At 45.5% G+C, this 24,786-nt stretch overlaps 2 protein-coding genes across 6 annotated transcripts in view; one reads left to right on the top strand and one right to left on the bottom strand.

Annotated features, from left to right (window-relative positions):
• Positions 1-13,833, top strand: TGM4 (transglutaminase 4). Its single transcript, XM_085051353.1, has 14 exons — positions 1-132; positions 3,610-3,789; positions 3,925-4,028; positions 4,333-4,462; positions 5,107-5,225; positions 6,601-6,708; positions 7,237-7,411; positions 7,903-8,041; positions 8,301-8,404; positions 9,657-9,908; positions 10,577-10,924; positions 12,281-12,450; positions 12,881-13,017; positions 13,490-13,833. Exons 1-14 carry the CDS (start codon positions 117-119, stop codon positions 13,629-13,631), a joined length of 2,124 nt encoding a protein of 707 aa, XP_084907479.1. The 5' UTR covers positions 1-116; the 3' UTR covers positions 13,632-13,833.
• A 706-nt stretch (positions 13,834-14,539) lies between these two features.
• The window catches only part of ZDHHC3 (zDHHC palmitoyltransferase 3), a 34,112-nt gene continuing 23,865 nt past the window's right edge, over positions 14,540-24,786 (bottom strand). For 4 of the 5 annotated variants that reach the window (XM_085051354.1, XM_085051355.1, XM_085051357.1 and 1 more), the window contains exon 7: positions 14,540-18,486. In XM_085051354.1, coding sequence (XP_084907480.1) covers positions 18,244-18,486 — 243 coding nt within the window. In that variant the 3' untranslated portion in view covers positions 14,540-18,243. Of the gene's footprint in view, positions 18,487-22,376; positions 24,056-24,786 lie in introns of those variants that run through there. The other variant, XM_085051358.1, reaches the window with a different exon arrangement.

Below are 24,786 nucleotides of genomic sequence, written 5' to 3' on the forward strand. Positions count from 1 at the left end.
TAAAAGGGGCAGCCTGTCTTCCTTCTCCACACTCAGAGGCAAGTGGCAGAGACTACTCAGGTGCTTGGAAGCTGCTGGCATCGCAGGCATCTCGGGTAGAAACTCTGACAAGAACCATGTTCAGCAACGCTGGTGAGTTTTTAATGCTTGATATGATATGTCAGGTGTGAAATTTGGCAAATCTCCTGCAGGGAGGATGGCAGTTCCAGAGGTTCTCACCCTTCTGATTGCCATGGGTGATACCTTGAGGAAAGAAGTTTTGGTGCCAGTGCTGCTCACAGGGGATCAGTTTGCTCTGGCTGTGCAAATTCTGCTTTTGACAGATTAGTGAACTAACTGCAAAATGCAACTCATTTTTCATCACTTTTCTTCAACCTGTAGACAACCTCTTTCCATCAGTGATAATGGGAATAATAATTCAATGGGAATAATGGGGATAATGCAGCGCTTTTAAACTTGTTCCACGTCAATGTTAAAATAATTTATTTCTTTCAGGCTACTTAATCATACAGGTTATTGCTCTTTAGTAATGTCTGATAGCATCTGATGGAAGTTTCAAAATAACTGAAAGGATTTATTTGGCCTTTAGCTCTGTCCCATGGCTCTCCTGCCTGCCCTGTTGTCAGGAGATCCTCCACCTACCTAGAAATGTGCCTGGATCACTCCTGCAGCAGCTGCTGAACCACCACCTCTGGCCAGCCTAGCCCCAGGATACCCAAAATCCCTGGGATTTGGGATGTAGCTGAGCAGGTGCAGGTGTGGGCTGGGTGGTGCCTGCAGCAGGGTTTAGAGCAGATCTCTACAGCCTTCAGGAGGGGAGGGGTGTTTTGGCACTGCTCTGAGTCCGTCAATTTCATACCTCTGTACTCCGAGTGTGGATGAGCTGAAATTTTCCAGGAAGTCTTGGACAGCAGCATCTTTGGGATGTGATCTCACATCTCTGGGATGTGCGAGAGTGTTTGCCTGGGGGCTGGGCAAGGATCAGGAGTAAATGCAGGTATCCATATTATGTTCTCTCTTAAAAAACTACAGGTCTCATCCCACTTCCCTTCTATCCTTTTGGGCAGCCCTCATTCCCATTGAAGCCAGATATACTATAAATACTGTACTTGTATTAATAGCTTTTTTAAACCCTATCACCTCATCACTATCAAGGAAAAAAGGCCCCAGATACTTACCAGTGCCAAGCCTTCATGTTCCCATTTTTGATCTGGGTGATCACTGTGCTCTTGAAGCTCTGAAGGTATCTGAAAGTATCTTGAAGCTACTTCGGGCAGGTAGTAATGCAATTGGGCTTGTGGGTTAGCTTAGGAAGGAGCTCTGTAAGTGATAAATCATGGAATAAGGCGATAAAATGCTGACTTGAAATTTTTTCTATTTAAAAAGCGAAAGAAATCTGATAGCATTTGAGGTTTGGGTTTGCTTCTGGTCTGGCCCAGGAGCGAGCAGAGACAGGACTGCCTCTCGCAGCCTGAGCCTCTGTCCTGTGAGTGGGCACGGTCTTGGTATGCTCAGCTCCTCTATAGCTCAATAATTTCCATGTTGGCCAACTGAGGTGCCTGCAGGCAGCCGGACACAGGGTGTGTGGGGGCCCAGCTGTGTGCCCGGGGCAGGAGGCAGGGCAGGAAGACAAAAGCAGCAGGTGAGGGCTGCCCAGGGAATATGGGCTGCAGCCAAGCCCCCTCAGATGTGCTGATGGGTGTGCCACTGGCTTGCTCTGAGGCATTCCTTGGCACGGGATACCGTGCCAGTTGGATCAAAGGGTATCACAGGTGTGTTTGCACAGGAATAAATGCAGCATGATTGACAGGCAGCACTGAGTCGAGACAGGTCTTTGGCACCATGCTCAGCATGGTCAGGCCATAGTCCAGGGCAGCTGTTGTCAGTGGGTTTTTCCTGTGCATCCTCAACAGAGGTTGACAACAGTGGTCATGTCCAGAAATGGGATGGAAGTAAAGTCCCTAAGTTAAGAAATGCTGGAAGGATGGATTTCACAGGCTGCTTTCCCATAGCCATCCAATGTGTTCAACTCCCACATCCCTTTGCAACTCTCTCCCAGAGCTGTTTTCTGGTGTCTTCTCAACTCAGTACGGGGGTTTCCATAAAGAAAAAGACTGAGCAACTTTTGTGTTTGGAGATTTCTTAATTCTGAGGAAGATGCACTTCCTCTTTGTCTTCAAGAGGGTTAAGCAGCTAGTTCCAGCTGAAATTTTTTGACATAAATGCACACACACCCCATTGCGCAAAACATCAGCCCGAGGTTGGTTACTGGCATGCAGCAAGCAAACAAGAAGTACTTGAAGATTAAATTGGTTAACAAAAGGTGCTGGTCAATTTTAAGTCTATTTGCTGTGCCATTTATATCAGTTATATAATTAAGATAAATATGGTTTATATAGTTAGTAAGAAGAAACACACAGAGGAAGTAGTCTGGTGGGGATCCATGGGTGATCAGCTGAGTGTACCTGAGGCTGCAGTCACTGCCCAGCACAGATCTCTGTAGGAAGCACGGCACTGATTTCAGCCTGCCCTGGGACCAGCCCTGCATGTGGCATCTCTCACACCACAGCAGCTATCAGCAGATTTCAGCCTCTTTAGTGTCAGGGATGGCTCTTGTTAATACTCAGATTAACATGGTTGCCTGGTACCTTGCAAATCTGTCAAGACATTTGGTGGATTAATCTCTTCAACCATTATTCTTTTGACTTGCTAATTTCAAAGTTACCGTAACCTGCTTTTGCCTCTCCCATGTCTTCATCTGAATCACTCATGAGAAGAGTGCTTATGAGGTATTGTTACTCCCTACTGTTCACACGGAATTCATCCTTTGAGGATATTTAATGGGCAGGTAGAAGACATAAAACGCTCCCGAAGAACTACAGCTCAGCCACATTCCAGCATGCTCTGGCTTTTCCTGTCACAACTGGGCAGCCTGCCAAAGCCTGATGCAGTGACCCCCAAAGTCCCATCATCATTCAAAGCTGAGGGCCTTCTTTTTGCTCAAGTATATTACTGGGTTGTGCCTCTCAAAGCTGCACTCCTATGTCACAGCCCTGAGCCACAAGCCACTGGGTACAGAGATTCTGAGGCTTTTCCTGTCCCTGCTCCCATCAGAGTTGCGGGAGTAAAGGGCAGTTGAGGAGGCAGTCATTTTAAATGCTGTGTCTTAAAAATCAGCCGTTGTGTTGGAACTGAATGGGAGCAAGGTGCTTGCAAGGGATTCTTGCTGGGGTCTAAATCTGTGCTGAAGCCAAATGGGAAGAGCAGCAGTTGGCATGAAGAGGGGCAGTGCTCTGTGGTGAGTGTGCTGCAGCAATCTACCCAGAGTAGGGAGAAGCTCCTGCCTTGCTTTCCAACTATCCAGCCCTGGGCTGCTGCAGCATGATTCTGCCTCCTCCTCTCTGCCCAGGGAATCTGAGGTTCACCTCTAGGTATTTATTTCATTTTACTATCACATTACTTTATATTGTCCTATGCTAGATCACTTGTTACTCTAGATATTTTGGTAGCTCACATGGCTGCATTAAGAAGAAGAAAACTGTCTTTACTGAGCAATTTACCATCAATCTCTTCTTTTTCCTTTCTCCTTTTCTTCTGATGTCTTTCCAGGGACCAGTCTGAAGGTCACTGGGATTGACTTTCTCAAGAGCCAGAACACCCAGCAGCACCACACAGATGGGTACAATATCAAGAACCTGGTGGTGAGGCGTGGGCAGTCCTTCCTGGTGCTGGTCAGCCTCAACAGAGAGCTGAGGTCTGGCGACAAGCTGTCCCTGCGCTTTAGCATCGGTAAGCAGGATCCCCTCTGGGGCCACCAGGCAAAGCCAGAGAGCCCCAGGAGCATGCAGCTGCCTCTTCCTGGCACTGCACAAGCATTGCAGACCTGTGCAACCCTCCAACATATTGTCTTGGGTTTGTTTCTAGGTGAAAATCCAATGAAAAACAGGGGGAGCCTGCTGTCACTGAAACCAGAGCGAGAGGATTTCAATGGGTGGAAAATCTCCATGGTCAAGAAGGATGGCAAAGAGGTACAGCCTGTGAGCTAGGGGCCCAGTGCCCAGCACCAAGCCCATCAGAAGCTACAGAGCAAAGTCCTATGATATCCCTTAGTCCTATGATTTTAGAGGGGTAGCAGCCTTGCCCTGCTTGGTTCATTGCTCCCCCCAAGCACAGGCAGGATTCACCCCATCCCACTGCCCTCCCCTCTTTCCCTGCAGAGACTTCCATGGCCCCCAGCTTTGCCATTCACACCAGTCCTGTGGCACCATGTTTGTGCCATGCCTGTGGCCATGGTGGAGTCACTCATGCCATCTCTCCTTGTTGCCTCCTTAGTGCCTGCTGTCAGTCACCAGTGCTCCCAATGCTGCTGTGGGAAAATACAACCTGCATGTGAAGACTGGGACTAACATTTACAAGCCTGAAAATGGTGTCATCTACCTTTTGTTCAATCCTTGGTGTGAAGGTGAGTGGTCCTGCAACTGGGAATGATAATAACTGCTGCCAGGGATTGCCCCTGGTGGAACTTTTCCTCATATTTTCCCTCCTCTCTTTCTTACATACATTGCTTTTCCCCCATAAAACACTGCAAGCAGCATCCTCATGGAGCCAGTGGTAAGCTGGGCAATAGCAATGAGCCATTTCCTCACTGGACATTCTCCAGTGCTGGGACATAGAGGGAGATCTCTCTATCACATCTGTTTGTACCTCTGTATCACCCCTCTATTTCCCTGAGCCAGCACAAAGATTCACTGAGAGGACTGGGTTGGCTTAAAATCTAGACAAAAAATAACCAGAATAAAAAAATTGTGTAGTTGGTTGGCGTGAGTTCTCCAGTTCTCTCTGCTGTCTACCTAGTACACTACAGTGTTCAGAAATAAGCTTTTTGCTGTAATAAAAGAGTGGTCATGTAGCAATGGACCCACAGGGGGAAACTAAGTCTTATAAGAAATTCTTTCACAACAGGAACAAAAAAATGGGAGTGCTGCGTGGTCATGAATTGGTATGAATATTGCAGACCCTTAGTTACCCCAGTTTAGCTTTCCATGGAGAATTTCATATACTGTGTGCAAACCACCTGACATTTGAGGTTTGTTTTTTTCTCTCCAGATGATGTTGTCTACATGGACAATGAGGCCCAGAGGAACGAGTATGTGCTCAACGACACTGGATACATCTACACTGGGTCTGCATACAGCATATACAGCAAGCCCTGGAATTATGGGCAGGTAAAACACAGCTGTCTTGCCAGCCCTATTACCTTCATCCCTTCAGAATTGAGCCCATGAGTAGCTCAAGGTGCTGGAATGACCCTGCCACTTCACTGGGAGAGCTCCCCTGCTTAAAGTAATGTATGTGCCTACATGTTTTCCCCACCCACAGCTGGAGAATGAGGTTTAGTGTCACATTTATAGTCAGATTATGTGACCCCCTGGCAAAGGATGTGGAATCTGGGGACTGGGTATTTCTGGGTGAAAAAATTCCCAAAGGGGATTCCTGCTCTTATGCAACTGTAGGTGTTGTAAATCAGCTAATGAGACAAGTAGAGGGCCGACAGGGGAAAAAAATTTTATTTACCTATTGCATCATAATCGGGAATAAAAAGGGTAAAATTAGTGGCAGAGGTTATCACCTTTCAAGTGGTGCCGTCACTGACAGCTGTGTGCAGGGCACAATCAGCCATTCTCTCAGGAAGGGTGTTCCTGCATGCTGCCTCTGAGATATCTCCAGAGAGGTGGAATGTCAAATAGCTTGGGCTAGAGATAAGAGGTGGATGCCAGAGCAGATTTATTTGCACCCTGTAGCAAGCACACAGGCACCCAAGCAGAGCATCCTGCACCCTATCCAGAAATCCCCACCAAAAAATGTTTGAATCTGGGGATTTTTTCTGTTTCGTTTTGTTTTGTTTTATAAGTCTGCAATTTTTGCAGGATATCTGCAGAATATATATCTGCAGGATACACATAGCCCAACAAAGGTGCTCACACTGATGCCTTTACACAAAAAGGGCCAAAGGGCATCCTCTGTAGGGCTGTTCCTATCCTAATATTTATTCTGCTGTTAAACAATGAGAATTGATATTGATACTCTGACAAGCTTCATTGAATCAGATGTTTGACGTCTTTCTGAACTGGACCTCAGGGAGCTTTATCAGCAATTGCTAATTCGGAAACTTTGCTGTAATAATTAGCATTTATGTACCTTTCTTTTTTCCAAGGTTCATTTTGTACCTATGTCAACAGACTAAATATCTGCAGAGATCTTAAATTTTCATTACTCTTGAGAGCAATTTGCAGAGTTGTGGGGAGATGACGTTGGTGACTTTGTGCTACTCACTGGAGTAAAGATTGCTGGGTCAGGTTCTAACTGTATTTGCAAAACACATGAGACATGTTTTGTCTTCCAAGACTGGGTTTCATTTTTGCCCTTCTTTGGAAAGAACAGCTTTGGGAAGCCCCGCAGTCTTGAAAATTCATTTTCATAAAGCAAGTTTAGAAGTTAGAGCTAGTCAGACATTTTCCTCCAAGTACATGCTTTACAGTGACATGCAAATTCTGTTTTAGAGTGGCATATGAACATGTCTCCATTTTCTCCCCAAAACAGTTTGAGGAATTCGTCTTGGATGCCTGCATGTATCTGCTGGACAAAAGCAAACTCAGTCTGACTGATAGAAAGAATCCTGCAACTGTGTCCAGAGCAATGTCTGCTTTGGTAAGCCTCTTTCAGTGAAGGGCTTTGCCCCTCCAGTACTCCCTCCTCCTTCTTACTTGCTGTTCTTTCCCTGGGACCATTTCAGGAGGTGTCTGAAACGGATTCCTTTGGCAAGGATCGAGAGACAGAGGCATTTTGGGTGGAGGGAAGAGGTGAACAAAAATACAGCATGTCCCCATCTCCAAAGCTTGCAGCTGCCCCAGTGGTTGTCCTTCCTCATCAGCTGTATTGTCAGAGCCAACATTAGGGTTTTATTTTCAGGGGGTAACTGCTCTCTATGGTGGAGTCTCCTTTTGGAACCCTGTGATTTAGGATACATGATGCAGAGTTAATTTTGTCTGCCCTGAGCAGTGGTGCCACCTCCCTCTAGATATCCAGGTGGAGCCCCCAGACAGCACCAACAGCCTCAATGGGTCCCACAGGGCTGTGGAGCACCTAGGAAGCCGCGGGGTGGGCAGAGACCCCAGGGTTTAAGCCTCATTCAGCCTCATCCCTGTATTTGTCTCCTTTGTGTGTGTGTGGCCACAGGTTAATTCCAATGATGACAGCGGTGTCCTGATGGGGAACTGGTCAGGGAATTATGCTGGTGGAACATCCCCTATGGATTGGATTGGCAGTGTCACGATTTTGCAGAAGTACTACAAAACAAAGAAGCCGGTTCGTTACGGTCAATGCTGGGTCTTCGCAGGAGTTCTCAACACAGGTGAACAGTGAATCATCTCCCTTCTCTGACGCCCCAATTACTGTGCTAGTAAATGAAATTACTGTGCCTCTGAGCAATGGAGGTGGCAGGGTCTGTCTGTAAGGAGAGGCTGAGGGAGCCAGGACTGCTTAGCCAGGAGAAGAGAAGGCTTTAGGGGTCTGATCCTTCCAGCAGGAAGGAGTGGGGCACAGACAGGCTCTTCTAAGTGATGCCCACTGACAAGACCAGAGGTGATAGGCACAGCCTGAAACATGGGCAGTTCTGTCTGAACCTTGAAAAACAGCTTTTTTCACTGTGAGGGTGACCAAGCACTGGCACAGGGTGCCCAGAGAAGTTATCCTTGGAGATGTTCAAAAGCCATCTGGACACAGTCCTGAGCACCTGCTCTAGAGCACCGTGGGTGGGCAGAGGGGTCAGATGACATAATCCCCAGAGATGCCCACCAGTCTGAGTGATTTTGTGACCCTGTTTTTTGTCTGTGTGTGCTGCAGTCATGCGTTGCTTGGGAGTGCCATCCCGCTGTGTGAGTACCTTCAACGCGGCCCATGACACGGATGAGAACCTGAGAGTTGACGTTTACGTGAACGAGAAAGGAGAAAAGCTGAACTCGCTGTCCCTTGACTCTGTCTGGTACTGCCAAATGGGGCTAACGCTTCCTACCCCCTGGGCTGCCTTGCAGTGTCCTATTTCCCAGCCCCAGCAATTCCTTTGAGAATTTCACTACTGCATGGGGTTTGTTGCCCAGGAGAGAGAGAAAAACCCTGGGGTTTCACAGGGCTACCTGCAAATACCCATTAAATCTGCCCTTACTAAAGGATTAAGGGAGGAGATTGTGAGTCTTCAGGCTGTAACAGCTTGCTCCTTTTCTTTCCAATCCAAATGCACACAGGAACTTCCACGTGTGGAATGATGCCTGGATGAAGAGAACAGACATGCCAGCTGGGTTTGATGGCTGGCAGGCAATTGATTCAACCCCTCAGGAGCAAAGTCAAGGTAGGATTTGCCTAGAAAGGCTCTTCTGCAACTCCTGAGGGAGGCAGGGACATTTTGTATGAAAAACATGCTTCCCAGTCAGCAAGGCACATACCCCTCCCACTCATCTTCATGCACTGGGGCAGTGACAATCTAAAGCAGGAGCTCTCACTCCTGCCACCTCAGCCCAGGATGGAAGGAACAGCATTTCTTGGCAGGCAGAAAACCAACATTGTGGGGACACGAATATTGTTTCGGAGGTTAGAGCACATCTAAGTCATTGGGGTCAAGAGCCTGTTCATTGGTAGATGAGAGGAGTAACCACCAAAATTGGTGACTACACTCCTTGCACAGGTTCAGGGAATTTGCAGGTGGAAAAAACCCAAAAGGTTAATCCTCAGGGAAGTGCAGAAAGTGGAATATTGCCTAGAGATCAAACACAGGTGTCTGGACGCAGTTGAGTTCATAACCTGATACTGAAATCAGCTAAGGAAGAAACTTTCTAACACAAATTTGAAACATTAGAAAGCAGGTATTCATTATTGAAGCATGCTGGGATATCTCCTCTAATTGGGTGTATCATGAAACTTTACAACTAGTTATTTATTCCATCATGATCATACATATTCATCAGAGTGCACTTCCTGGCTAATACATAAACATCACTTCTCCTAGAACTAATTTGTATGCATCTTCCTTTTACTGGAAGGCCTTTTATGGTCCTGAAGGGTCATTTGAAGGGGTCTCTGGTGGTCATTCTCACCAAGTGGCCCCAACATTACAGATTACCTTGCCTTCAACTTCTCTTAGGGAACATGCTGTTGCTTCTTGTTAGATAACTTTGCCACAAAAGCCACTATATTCCTCTATCTTTTTATCCACTGGTTCAAGCTATGTTTAGCATCCTGTGTGGCTACTTTTACATTATTTTATCTACTTCTTTAAAACACGTTTTTCCCTTGTTTGGACAAGGCATCGTTATGTTCTGTTCCTTTTATCAAACCGAGCTGTGGCTTTCTAACGGTAAAATTATTTAAATGAGGGGAAACATGCAAAAGCTCCTACCAGACCTTGGTCATCTATAAAAAATTCCCAAGCAGCTGTGGGATAAATGAGAGGGTTTGGAGTTAATTATTGAGTTGGAAGACTATTTACTACTAAGTGTGAACTGCCATCACCACAGATTCCTGCTTGAGTGTGTCTGAGAGTGGAGCAAAAACTGGGGTCACTGCTCACGTTTGGAAAATCAGCTGGTACTGAATGCACTTTCTAGGTCGTTTCCAGTGTGGCCCGAGCCCGGTGAAGGCTGTCCGGGAAGGAGATGTGTATTTGCCCTTCGACAGCAAGTTTGTGTATGCAGAAGTGAACGCTGACAGAGTCTTCTGGATGGTCACCAACGTGAACGGCAAGGAGAAGTACAGCAAGATTGGCACAGAGACCCGAGACATCGGCCAGAACATCAGCACAAAAGCCGTGGGGCAGAACAGGCGGGAAGACATCACCCGGGAGTACAAGTACCCTGAAGGTAATTGCTCCCATCCTCTAACGCAGCGCCAAACAGGAGGCCCCTGACCGTGCAGGTGACCTCACAGCACGGGTTGTTTCCAGGAGAAAACTGCAGGAGTAGCTGCAGTACAAACCCGGTACTTACACGGTGTAAGGCGTGGAGAGCCTCGGGAGGCAGCGCTGCTCCCGAGCATCCTCATGCCCGCAGTGACACCTGTAGGCTGCTCTTCAGGGACACGAGCAAGCTTGCAGACAGTGAATGAAACGGGCTGAGTGATGAACCGAGTCATCAGACTGACCTTTGCTTTATTTCTTCATTCATTTTTGTTTTGTCTTTCCATTCCCCAAACCATATTGGAAAAAATAATCCCACATTTCCTCCCCGCAATTCTCAGATCCAGCCATGTTGTCCTAGACTGTTAAACCCTTCTCAGTGAGGAGGGCAAAAATATCAGGCTGAAAAATTTAAGAGCATCCATCCTCTAAATTGTCTCTTCCAGAAAATCCTTGCAGTCCAGAATGCTACAGTTAGATTTGGTGGTAGCATAAAACAAAAAATTGTCCTGAGCAGAGGCTGGAGGTGCTCTGACATCTTCTCTGCTTATCAGCAAAAGCATAAATAAAGGGAAGATGGCTCTGGGTGAGGGTTCTGAGATACAGCTGTCACCCGTATTTTTCTTTATCCAGGCTCCGTAGAGGAAAGGAAGTCTATGGAAAGAGCTTATAGCTTCATACGCCCTGCAGGAATGACACCTCGTTCAGGCTACGCTTCGACTGTGCAGACGCTGAGCGGGAACACCCAGCCTTTGATCCTGAAGGACCCAGTCACCGAGTCTGGGATCCAGCTTGAGATAAACAATACAGAAGCTTTGCTTCCTGGCAATCCCCTTGAAATGGCCATCACAGTGAAGACCTCTACTCCTGGGAACTGGACCGTTAACCTTATTGGCTCCTGCCAGCTGCAGTACTATACTGGAAAAGTTCAGGCCAATCTTGGAACTGTCAAGGAGACCATCAGTCTTGAAGGCAATTCTGGTGAGCACTAATCTTCTGGTAGACTAATTTTCTGTGTCAGTCTGAAGTTTGTAATGGCTCCACTATAGACCAGTGCATGGCTGTGTACTTTGTGAAGAGCAGAAATTGCCTGCCTGCAGCCTACTGCCCTCATTACTGCATTTGGAAGTCTCAGTTACAGACTGGGATCCCTCTGCAGAAGGGACCAAAACATGAAGGCCCTGCTGCAGCTTCAAGGAGGTGCTTAGAAATACATCATTGTGGGCAGACAGCGGTTTTCATGGTGTAAACAAGGTGTGCTGAAGCATCTCCCTCCTGTCCTCACTGTGTAAACATCAAAGATGTCACCACAGGCTTTGTGTGCATCTATGTGGATCAGATGCCTCACAGGATTTAGATGGCTGGGAATTTCAGCCTTTTTTTGTTCTTGTGTTTGCTGTGCAAATTTGGGTGGTGATGATGCTGGTGAGTGTTATTTTCTGAATTCTTCACCCAAGCAAATTCCCACTTCTCGACTGCCAGCCTGGCTGATCCCTGGAGCTGTTTGCTGCTGTGCTGTGCACATCTTTGAGTAACCTGGGTTGCATTTCTGATCCCCAGCAATGTAACTGAAATTTCCTAAACAAGTGACTAACAAGTGATGAATAATTAACAACCCTTGCTGATTCTAAGCATGAGTCACTCACAAAAAAAAAAAAGAAAAAAAGAAAAAGAAAAAAAAAAATCTTTGCTGTTGATGAGTGCTGAATTTTCACTCACGTACTTTTGCTGTCAAAATGCAGCAGAGTAGGACACAAAGGTAGCCACATATATACATGCATACATATATACATACATACACTTAGGGAAAAGGACAGGCATTTTTGGTTTTATTCTCAGAAGCCAGGAAGCTTTGCAGTTAAAGCAATGCTCAAGCACTAGCACTGCTGAATTTGCGGTTTTTCTGAGCCACTGGAAGGTTGTCCAGGCAATTAAAGATAAAATCTGAAGTGAAAGAAAAGGCAGCAATTTTATAGCAGGCAGAGACACCCTAGGGGGTACAGGCTTAGATGTACCCAACCTCCTGCTCCTCTGCCACCTCCTGAGTGCTGGGACAGCCAGGGATGAGGGCTGCTGAGGTGCTATGTGATGTGAGCCCAAGCCAGTGCTCATCTGAGCAGGGGGATGGTGGGACTCAGCCACCCCTTCTCGTGGGCTGCATGGGCCAAGGCACCAGCCACCCAGCCAGGGCTTCCCCCTGGGCTCCAAGGGGAAGCAGGGATGGTCTCAGCAAATACAGCTCATCCCACACCCTGGGACACCAGCCACCAGAGCTGACTTTGCCACCCAATTCCAGGGCATGTGATGAAGCATCAAGTTGTGTTTTCTTTCCTGCAGAGATGCTGGTTCCTCTGAAAATAGCACCTGATGCATACATGAAGGAACTGGCCTCCCTGGACGGTGAAGTGCTCATCCTTGTCACTGCCATCGCCGAGGTCAAGGAAACAAACGACAAACTCACCAAGGAGACCTCCATGAGATTCGAGTACCCCCCCATCACTGTCCAGGTGAGGCAGCTGCCAGCCAGGCTCCTGGGGGACAAGGGTTAAAGCCAGGCTCACTGCAGCACCGTGGTGGTATTAGCACTTCCAGGGGGATCTCCCAAACAGCTGCCTGCTGGGATGCTCAGTTCTTGGCATCTTATTTGGCTATTCAACCTTTTTTTGAAGGCTGAAACCAGCCATGAAATGCTGGAGGGGAGGTGATGGGAGAGGACAGTTTGTACAGGTCTTATTTCCAATCCCACAGCTCTCCCTCCTGAATGAAAAATGTGTTGAGAAACCAGCTGGAAAAACATAGTGCTTTCTGGAGGGTGGAAAGGATATGAAGGGGTTGTCCCTCACCATGCTGGTGGTGAGGAGCAAACTTGCAGCAACTCTTTATTACCCCTCTGACCCCCAGTCTTTGGGTTTGTTTCTCTCCTTCCTCCTCTGCCAGATGCCAGAAACAGCCACACTGTACAATGACTTCCCCTGTGCATTCATCTTCAAGAACATGCTGAATGTGACCCTGGAAAACTGCAAGCTGCTGGTGGAGGGCTTGGGCATATTTAAGATGACAACATTTGAACAGGGGTAAGGAGATGAGCCAATGAAATGACCATGGCAGGACTCTGCTGTGTTGGGGTTTTTTTTAATATCCTTTAAGAAGCAGTATGGGGTTCTGGAGTAAGAGGGAACTTTGCCAGCCGTGTTTGAAATTGCACCACATTTGGCCAGAAAGACCCAAACAGCATTTGGCAAGCTCAGGGCAGATGGGCATGACATGCTACTGCTGTGCTGCCCAACAAGTGTGAACACAGCTGCTTCCTTCAGAGCTGAATTTAGTGTTTCAGCAGTATGGGGAATTCTGGGGAAGGTCCCCAGGATCACCAGGAGCACCAGGCAGTACCACCATGCCAGGTCCCATTTGCTGCCCATTGGTCATGGGAGAAGGGAAACACCCACCCTAAACACATGTAGCAACTGTTCTTTTAAGTGAAATTATTCAGAAAAGGCAAATAACCCTAATTCATGCTGAGAGTTTGGTTTTTTGTCTTGTCCTTAGGGATATAATGCCTGGCAGGATCATGAAGTCTGAAGTAATATGCACTCCGACAAGACTAGGAGAGAAGAAAATCGTAGCGAAGCTGATCTCAGACCAAATCAAAGGGATCTCCACAGAGAAAGCCATCATCATCACTGAATAGGATCAGTGCCTTTTCGGGGTGCAAATGCTGGCCTTGCTAAATGTACCACATCACTAGACACTTCCTGTCTCGTAGATTGCTGCATAGTACTTTCAATGTAAAGAGCAAAAATGCCATAAAGCTAAGGGAATTACACTGACTTAAGAGGCACAGTTGTATTGATTGCAGTTAACTGTGATTCAATAAAGATTGTTAAAATTGACTGTGTGATTTGGTTTGATGATATCGTCACATTGGGATGGCTCTGAATCCACAAGGGGATGTTCCCATCTCAGACCAGGGATCAGAGCTTGTGTTGGTGCCAGCTGCAGCCTGGGCGGGCCAGTGGTGCTGTGGTCCTACCTGGAAGGACACACAGGGACCTCACTGCACCAAGGTCTGCTGCACAGCTCAAGGAACACTTCAAGCAAATCCCTTCTGGGCAATTCCCTCTTCCTCCCTGCTCATCATCTGAGGAACATACTGGCATGTGCCTTTCCTTGTCTTTAGAGCACAGAAAGAGTCTCCCAGCACAGTCTCCCCAAACACCATTTTTTATACATCTTCCTATCCCACTTCTTTTGGGGGTTTTCAGGCATTTTTGGAAGAAGTACCATCTCCAGCAGCATTATCGATGCTTCCCTAGAAATGTACAACTTCTATTCTTCCCTTTCCACCCTTAATGCTGCTGGACTATAGGTAGAAGAACCTTGATGGCAGTGTACATCTGGAGCTCTTCCAGCCATAGTCACACTGGACAAGACAACATCTGTGCACAGCTGGAGCCCACTGCTGCACAGCACACACCAGCAACTCCTGAGCCCACCTTTAGCAAGGGATTGCTCTGTCCCACAGCATGGCCAGCAGCAGAATGGTGCTGGGGTTTCTAGTGTTTCCACAAGTGAAGAGGAAATTAGGTCACACAGTAGTTTATGGGGTAATTTATTTGTTTATTTAAAAGGCAAATGCTCAAGCATTAAGGCAGTAGAGTGGAAAAAATAAACGGTGATTACATCTGGTTATGTGCCAGCCCATAAAAAGCGGGGGGCGGGGGGGAGGACATAAAAAGGCAGAAACGTTTTAACCACTCTCTTGTGTTTCAAAGATCTGGGGAACTCCCAGAGGAGCACACAGGCAGCTGTCAGGCCACAGAAGGGGGTCAAGGCTGCCCTGACCGCTGCTGCCCCTCTGCCCACTGTGTTCTGTGGTTCTACAGCAGCACTGGGTCCCCGAAAAGCCACCTCCTGTGGTGGCACAGCAGGGAGTGGGAGCTCCTCTCTCCACAGGCAGAGTGGGTGCAGGGTCCATGTGCATCATGTCCACAGGGTAGGGAGGAGCAGGTGATCCTTGGCAGATGGAGTATTAGTTCTTTAGTAAGTACAGCAGCGACCGAAGGCACAAAAAGGAGTTACAAACAGCCAAAAATATATTTTTTCAAGAAATGTAAATTCTCTATTTGCATAGAAAACCTGCTGTAGAAGACACCAGGTAAGAAGTACGAGAACACTTTCCACATTTTCCACGACCCTGTCCATCACATATTAACACCTCATGTCAGAGCAGTGATGGGATCTTCAGCAGACCATGTCCCAATGAGCAGTGCATGGGGAGCATCCTCCCCAGCCCCACACATTTAGGGCACCACAAGCAGGCTCTCCAGGATGCCTTTCCTGGGACCTGCTGAGCCAGCCAGGACCATAGCAGCATGGCCTGAACATGAAGGCATGCTCTAACAAAGGGCAAGAAGTATGTAGAGGGAAGGGAAGGTAAACAATGAGTTTAGTTTCAATTCCATGAAAATAATGTCTGGTCTCAAGCTACCAGTCAATCATTAAAGGAGGTTTATATGACAGCTGTGGATACAACAGATTTTTCCAACAGACTTCTATAATTTCTGACAGTTGTCACACTACATTGAGACAGAAAGGAGATATATCAAGGGGTACTGGAACTTTGGAAGGGGACAAGGGACACTGACAACCAAGAAACACCAGAACTGATTTTCTGGGCATAGGAAGTCACCCTGACACATCCTGGGGGCACCAGAGCTGGAGCTGGCTGTCCATGCTCTGTGTAAGGCACAGGGACACATCCCTGTCTCTCACTCAGACTGTACCTGGAGGAGGTGAGATGACTGTTCTGGCTCTCACCCTCCTCCTCACACTACTTTTCTGTTTCCTCTGTTAAAAAGAACAAACCCAGAAATGCCAGCACCTGAGGAGCAATAGGAGAGGCGGGAAACAAAAGCAAATGACAACTGTTCTCACGATGGAGTGAACCAGGTTTGAGAGCAGAGAAGAAATTAGGCTGCCCCCATCCATGTCTATCCAAAACCATGTTCCAGAGTGGGGTCCCTGCTCTGAGAAGCATCCCTGGAACGCAGCACACAGGGGTCTCTCCCAAGATGACATCCCTATATGCCTGCCTCAAGGTGATTTTCAGCCATGATCTAGTTTCTCCTTGTAGCACCATTCCCACTGCAGACACAGCACCAGAGGCAGGGATGTTAACTGGATGCAGAGGCAGAGCAGAAAGGCAAAATTAGAAAATATGAGCTAAAAAGGGCAGTCTTGCACTTCCTCCTTCAACATCCCCATTGCTCCCTACAGAAAATCCCTTATAGATCTGTGTATGTCCCTGATGTCCCTTTCCTGAGGAATGCTGACAGAGATGAATGTAGGCTAGTGCAGAAAGAGAAGAGCTTCTTCCCTCAGCACCACACTGCTGCACAGGGCAAAGACATTCAAGACCTCGTGTCTAAATGACATGAGAGGATACCTCATTTCCCCTTAACTGTGGGGTGCTTCCCTTTATCCCAAAGATTATAAATACAGTTCCTAATAATGGTTTCTACATCTATTTTTCACTGACTAAGAGAAGAGACATCCAAAGGGAACAGGGGATGGGATAACTATTTGGAAATGCCGCCTGGATGTTAGCCAAGCTCTGCTCCTAACAGTCAAGGCACTCTTGTTTGTTCCCAGTACCTTTGCCAGAAAAAGGGACTGCGGTGGCAGAGGACAAGTCCAGGAGAGAATCTCATCCCTCCACAGTAGGCCTGAATGTCACACCATCAATGTATACTAGAATGCCTTCTGAGGGTTAAAAAAACACAGAAAAAATTTGTGCACAAATTCCATTTCATATTATTCCTATAAATAATAAAAACTTCATATAGGTCTTTCACAACACCATGCTTTCATCCCAAAAACTCCTTTCTCTTACTTTTGAGAGGAAGCAGTTATCTTTGGTCCATGTTACAGGGGAGGGGGAGATAAAAGCAAGCATATTCTGTGGGGAAGAAACCAGGAACCCATCTCTAGTATCCTGCAGATTTAATCACAGTTAATCTAAGGGACATGACAGAATAAAAATTGAAAAAAAAAAAAAAAAGAATAGTTGAAAACCAGTCTAAATTAAAAGTACCGTGACATCTGCAGGATGCCAAAGGACATCTGAATGCAGTGGCTGGCAACACCTCTGTATGGCTTTGCTGCAGCTACTGCCACCTGCAGTGACGCCTGCTTCGAGAGATGAGTGTTCCTTCTACAGGTTCACCAGCATTCCCCAGGAGCTGCCTGCAAAATTAGTGTAAGGAAACCCTGTGTAATGGCACGTGCTAGTAGGACAGTGTTAAACCCCAGCAAGATTAAGAGGCACTATTCATTCTCTACCAACTCTAGCTACCAAGAAAAGAAGAGAGACATCTAAATTAGACAAGTCAAATGGAGAGAGGCAGTACCTCCATCAGCAGGGTGTTCACATCTCCCTCTTTTTGACTGCAGAAACAGCCCTGGACCACTTCCCTGCTCCCTGGGCTGCAGAGCTTGGACAGGCAGCTCCCACTCCACACATCTTACATATGAATGAACCACAGCCCCTGGGCAAAAGCTTTCCCTCATCAGCACCAGCAGCTCGACAACCTGGCTAACATTTGCCCACTCTCGGCTGTGCTGGCCATGGCTGAATGTTCCAGCCAGCCTGGCACCACCACAAACAAACCCACCAGCTCTGACCAGCACCACCAGTCCCGGGCAGTCCCAGATGCACAGAGGGAAAAATTTACACTTGGAGATACTTCAAAGCCCAAAGGAAAGACACCCAGGGTCCATCTGCTGCATCCACAGCCCTCTATCCACCTCTGCTAAGACCCACACGTCAGCAACTTTCATAACCCAGAGGCAGCACCTGTGGGATGAGATGGGCTAAACAGGATGCGTTTTTCACAAAAACCTTCAGAGCTGGCCTAATCTTGCCATCACACATTTAGTTCTCCAAAGGGCTGTAAGAACAAAAGATTAACCAGACTCCCTAGAATGGCACATTTCGGGGAACTGGAACCAATCTATCTGATAATTACAAACTGTCCTTAAAGGCCATGTAAGGAAAGCTCAATAAAGCAGTTGACACAGGTCTGAAAAGGAGCTTATGAACCCCATCACTTATGAAGCTCTCTCTGGAGATTTGCATTGCTTCTGCTAGTGCTGTACTGTCTTTTCCAGACAAATACTCCTGAATTTTTTAATGCACCAGAAAGAATGTTTAAAAACAACCCTTACATCTCCAGCGCAAGTAGTTATTAGAAAAAACCAACACCCAGAAGCTTCTCCTGGCATTGTGAAAGATGTTTTGCTTATTCATGCGACATTTGGATGGCAACATCTCGAGCCAGAAACTGCTCGATTTCTTCTTGTGTCATTATTTCAGAAGCAGGAGCTGCTGCCACTGCTTCAGCCGGCGCTGGGCTCTTGCAGTTCAGGTTTGAGAAAGGGTTGAACCAACCCAGGGAGAAGGCACCACCAAATGCCAGCTTCATTCCTTCCCAGCCGCTGATCTTCTCCCAGGTTGGCTTCTGGTTTTTAAGTCGCTCAATACCCTGCAAGAAGAGAAGAGTTTATGGTCGTCTCATGTTTATAGCAGGTATTTGGGCACCAAGCACTGTAGCACATGCAGAACTGCCTACCTATAGCCAGGCTGATACTATTCCAGTTCAAGTTAACAATGAAGACACATGCCCTGCATCACTGAGAGTTTCATCTGCAAATTCAACAGCAAAACCCTCAAACAAGACCAAATCTGTGGACTATCTGGATCTTGCTGATGTATTTTGGCATCAGCTGCTATTGATTTTTAGGGTACAGAGACGGCTTCTGAAAAGCCAGCCTTTTTTGAAACATGGATCTCTTCTCACAAGGCTTTTTGAATCCCTCCAAGGAGTGACAAAATACAGTCACAACTCAAAGAGTTTTGCTTTCTTTGGCCATTTTTTGCAGACACAGGCAAAATACTGCACCTTTTTTCCAGTGATCAGGAATTGACCACTGCCACACCTAGGCTAGTCACTAGAAGCTCACTCAGTGCCAATTAAGAGCAAATATTTAAGAACATATTGTCCATTTACCAAACTGTCAAAGACAAATCACAATGCAAGCCAGATAACCTGCTGGGAGGTGAGAAAATCTGTATGGGTGCAAGTGAAAGCTTCAAAATGGGACTGGAGCCTTGGTCTGTCAATATTCTGATTCATTCTCCCTCTAAGAACATCACTTATAGTAAAGCAAACACTTTGTTCTTAAAGAACAGATCCATAAAATTTGGGCAGCAACATTTTTTTCCTGGTAGTCTTCTCCATGTAGAAATAAGGAACTAACATTTATTTTCTTGCTGATTTTTTTAAGGCTACCACTGTGTGAAGTAGGGCACAATTTTTTATGCTCATCTTCAGTATCATGTAAGACAAGTCAGATCTGCAGCTGTGTATGATATACTCGTGATGATACACAAGTGACCACACAGAAAGGCTGTTCTGTTCTTAGAGAACACTGGATCCAAGTTTTGAGAAACTCAATGAAAGGAAAAAAGAAAAAAAAAAACCAAATCACAAATTCAGTTAAAACTGTAAGAAAGAAAAGTTTTAGAAGAGCTGGATGAACAGTACACTTGTCACATTCTAGTTCTACAGATTTTCCTGGATGACATAGAAAACATTCAAAGCTTTGCAGTGGGGGAAAGGAATACATGCAGCAGCACAGCAGCACCACAGCTGCACTCACTGTCAGCCTCACAAATACCACAACAGCAGCAGCTCAGTTTGCAGTAACACTGAGTCAGCACGAGAGACCCAGGAGAAAACACACCATAGACCCAGCACTGCGTGCAAAGCTTTTGTGAGCTTCATTCACACCCAGCTTCTCGTGCTGATTTAGGAGAAGCCCAGCAGTGAATGTGCAGAAAGCAATAATGCAACACCAAACAGGAATTCCTCAGGGCTGTAATTTGGGAAAAATTCAAGCCCGGAAAGATTTTGAATGCCTGCAGCACCTCACCCTGCTCCCAGGCTTGCAAATGTACCATTTGAAGTGCTCCAGGGAAAACCCCTTGCAACCTCTAGTCCCTTGGGCTGCCACACTTGGTGTGCCACAGCCAGGGCCTGACCTTACCTCCCTGCTGGGCAAGCTGCAAGAGGAGCAGAGTTCGTGCACAGCACATCCTTGGCAAAGAGCTCTAGCACTACCATGAGCTTTTCCTGCAGGATACTGCATTTCCAGCACCCAGTGGCTCTGCCACCAGTAGGCAGAGGCTTTGGCAGCTTAAAGCAGGAGACCACCTTCGGCTGTGGGCTGCTCCTTAGCGAACTGCAGAGGATTCCCATGGGTTAGTAACAAACTGGCTGGAGCACTGACTGTGCGAGCATCTGGAGAGAAGGAAAACAAGTAGCACAGAGCAGGAGGAGAGAGAGACACCAGGCATTTAAACCCTTCCCTGAGAGCACAAGCTCCAACCCTGCCCTCAGTCATTTGTATAATCCGTTCCAATCCCTGCTGCCATCGAGACTGGGAATACAGATTTGGAACACTTCTGTGCAGCAACCCCTCCTTTCCTCCCCAAAAAAACATTGCTCACCTGCTCCTAGCAGCATCTGCTAATCAAGGCAATAAACAAGGTCAGGGTGAGGTTGTGCTAATACCAATTAGGGAGCAGTTCATCAGAGCAGCCAGGGCCATACTTTCTCTCTCCCAACCTGACCTCACTAATCCCTTTACAGCATGTATTCAAAATAAGCAGAAGTTTTATAATTGTATCTTGATCTATTTTTGGCTGCCAGCCACATGGTCAGTAGGGCATGAGGTTATGCCTTAAAAAGAATCCAAGGGAGATGGAAGGAATGCACAGCTGTTGAAGACATCTCATTACTGTTTAATGAAACTTTAAAAAAAAAAAGTAAAATCTCTCACCATTATTTTAGAAAGTGAGAATTTTGTGTATTGAATTAAATCAACACCTGTTTCTCTTTCCCATCATGCAATTATCCAACTTAAAAAAAAAGTGCTCAGAAAGCACCATCTTTCCCTATTTCAAATGACATAACTTTGAATCAATACTGCAAAGAAAAGACACACACTGAGAAATATAAAATACTGGACACTCCCATTTAAGTAAGAGGCACAACATTGCAAACATGGGGACAGTAAAACAAGGTTGCCCTGTGACCACTGAAATGCTATAGGATATACCCTGTTTCTCCCCCTACTGCCCTCGGGATCTGCTCCTGCCCAGCGCCAGAGGAGGATGGTGGGCTGCATGGTCTGACCCAGAAGTGATCTGCAGGACAGCTCTTGCATGTTAGAAGAAATGCATTAATTTCTTTCAATGCATTTTTAGGATATGAAAGGAAAGAGCAAACCACAAAGACAAGCATTGAGATAAATCGATGGTTAAGGAAAAGACACAGGAAGCATTGCCATTGGAAATCATGATTAAGGCAGACTTTTCTTACAGCAGTTCCTTGCACTCATTTCTGCTTGGAGCACCACTTAGCTCCCAAAACAGAAGTGCTCTGATTGAGTTTGTCTTTCAATGTCTCTTAGCCACACTAAAACAGAACCAGCACCCAAAATCAGGTAGTCCTGACTGAGAAAACACTTTTCATCAGCAAATCAGTATGTCTGCCTTTCTCATATTAATACTGACCCACATTCAGTACCATTCCAATTGCATCAAACTGCACCACTGAGTCGAACAGTGCAAGGAAAGCTGAAGGCCCCCATTAACACCACACACACACACCAGGTACCAATGGCATTCCTGTGATGGTGCCTCATTTGAAAAACAAAACAGTTTGACTGAAAATATCAATACTATATAATGCTGTTTAGCAAGCTGCATTTGGTTTGAAACAAGAAAAACTTAGTAGTTACACATTTTTCCACAATGGCCAAAATGCCAGAAAAACGTAACCAAACTTCCTCCAAAATGCACAGCTAATAAGGGTAATTAAAATAAACCAAACTGGAATGTAGAATTTGCAATCAAAACAATTTTTGAAGTAGTGAACTATATCTAGAGAGATGCATTCATTAGTTAATTGTCTAGGTGAGTAAAGCCTCTCCCCTCGACATACCTGATTTTGCACCCAGGCAGCTTTAGGGCCACATTCTCCACCAGTTCAAATTATCACCTACGTGTGTCTCACTGGCTGGACTGACCATGGCCCAAGATCCAGCTTAACTATTAAGCTGGGAGCATTCTCTGAGAAACACCATCACATACTAAAACCAGAGTTACAGCCTCTCCCAAGTAGTGAAGTAAACCACTGATTAACAGATCAGTAGATTACCAATTAACTCAGTTTTAAACTCAGAAGTTGAACACTTGAGTTAATTAACCTTTATATGCTTCTGCCTGCTTGCATACGGAAGTGAAAGTTCAGAAAACCATTAGAGATTTTTCCCAAGATTTGGAGCAAAGAAAGAAAGAACAGCAAACAAGTTTTTGGAAAAGTTTTATTGCATTTGTTTTCCATATGGAAGCATTGACAGATTGAAAAGATGCAGCATTCACATTACTTCCAAAATGAGACATCCATTAAATTTCTCCTTCCCTGATTTCCCTCCCGTCCCTCGTGGCTTTGAAGCAGTCTAAACAGGTCAGTTTCAAAAAAAAAAAAAAAAAAACATTTTATTTTAAACCAAGGAAAGAAAAGATTCCTTGGAAGTCACAGATGCAGCTGATTTGTATATTTCCTTTGTTTGCACTTCATTTGATGAGCCCATGGGAGTTGTGAATCAAAAATATAATAAAATTCCTGCCTGAACACAAGATGTCAGTTGTAGTTACGAATGGTTTAGCTCTACCAGTTTTTTGGAATGCCTTCTGTCCCTCCCACTTTCATCACCACACAGTTCATAACAGCATGCATGCTCCTTACCATAAATATTTCCCAATTTCAAACCCTTACACATACATGTACATGTGTGTTTACACACATACACGTGTATGCATAAATAGGAGAAAAGATTTACAAAGGTCTAAACCAGGGCAATGCTAACAATATAGAATCAATCACCCTGGAACACTTACACATCCCGTCAATATAAATCTTTATAGTAATCTGGGCATTCATGTCAGTTTTTCACGTTAACACCGTTTAGCAGGCATTGCTCTAACAAGTTATTTACCAAGACAAACACACACAAAAAAAACATGATTCTGCTATTCTAAACACTTGAAAATTAGCTCACTTTCTTTCCTGGAAGTGTAAGGCATGTAATAATCCAAAGAATCTTCTAAATCTGCCACAGTTATCCTAAAAGGGCAACAATTTCCTGCACACAAGGGAGGGAACAGACAAAATAATGCCAGAAAGATGGAATCAGTTCTGTGGCTGGAAGGAAAAAGGAGGGTGGGGTGGGAATTGGTGTTGGCAACGTTTAAGCACTTTAACTGTCTGTGATCACCAGGTCAACTGGCTCTCTTGCTGTGTTGCCTTCTGGTCTTGCACCTTTTGGTACATGAAGTATCTGCTTCCCCATTCAAGTTCACTTATGAAAGAGCAATGTGCTCCTTCAGGAAGTCCAAAGGTGCCTGTGTAGGGCTGTTGGCACTCACATGTCATCCACAGAGCTCATCACAGTCAGGAGACAGCATGAGAATTTACTCAGGAGAGGTGGATCATAACAAAGAAGAGAGGATCCCCTTCACATTAGTTATGCCATACAGAAAGCAGAGAGAAACAAATGCCAGTAAAGTTAATGTGATAAAAAAGAAAAGGAAAAAAAAAAAAAGAAAATGAAAAGGAAAAAAAAAAGCATCAGCAGTTTCAGCCAGAGATACAGAATTATCTAAAATGGTGGAATACAGGGCTTTTTTTTCCTCTGCAATTATCAGCCATTTAATAGACATAAAAAAGTTCATTTTTCTTTTTTGTTTTAAACATTCATGGAAAATTTGTAACAGTAGTGCTGTAATATGTTTGTATTTTAGTGGAAATGCTGGTCAGGAATTCCTCAGACCACATACTGGTACGGGTCTGCTTTTCCTTGGTCTGGTGTTGCGAATGGGCTAAGCCATGCTATAGAGAACGGATGGCCAAATACTGCTTTCATGTTCATCCATTTTGTTTTTTTAGCCCATCTTCTCTCTTCCTTTTTCAACTGTTCTATTCCCTGAAAACAGAAATATCACATTTTCAGTCAAATACTCAGATTCTGTAGTTCTGGATTCGGGGAAAGGTCTACTCTCAGTTACCCCTTATCCAAAGGACAGAGTAAGAAAATGCAAATGCATCTGTACTGCCTTTCCTTTTCTTCTCTTCTAACTGTTCTATATTAATAAATACTGAAGCTAGAAACTGTTCCTTGCAAATAAAATTGCTTTCATTTTGTTCAGACCTACATACTTCAGATACATTTTAAAACCTGCCATCCAATTGCCTCTGATGTAAATAAAAAAACCCCACCACTTAAAACCAAACAAAAAGTATGTGCTTTAATGGCTGAATGCATTATGTGCTAACCAGATGGAAAAGTTTTAGAAGAAACCATTACAAGCTTGCAGACAAAAAAAAATGAAACAAAACCAAACAAAAAAACCCACAAACCCAAAGATAATCTCATTAATGCTCCCAGATTCACCAAGCAAATTCAGGAAGTGCCCATGGCTCAGTGTAGCCAAGTCTACCTGGTGCCTCCTCATGTGTCATTAGAATCCCTGCTAAAACATGCATGGGCTGACAGCAGGGAGACAAGGTTAAATAAGATACTGATTTGAAGAAATCATTGGCATTGTTTAGTAAAGGTTAGGGCAGAACAAAAATAAGCCATCAAGCAATCAGTTGAAACATTCACTAGTCAAACATTAAAAAAAAATACCCATGCTGTGTCTAAAACCCATGAAG

The sequence above is a fragment of the Lichenostomus cassidix genome, chromosome 2, assembly GCF_008360975.1.
Source record: "Lichenostomus cassidix isolate B80296 chromosome 2, HeHo_3.0, whole genome shotgun sequence".
Taxonomy (NCBI): domain Eukaryota; kingdom Metazoa; phylum Chordata; class Aves; order Passeriformes; family Meliphagidae; genus Lichenostomus; species Lichenostomus cassidix.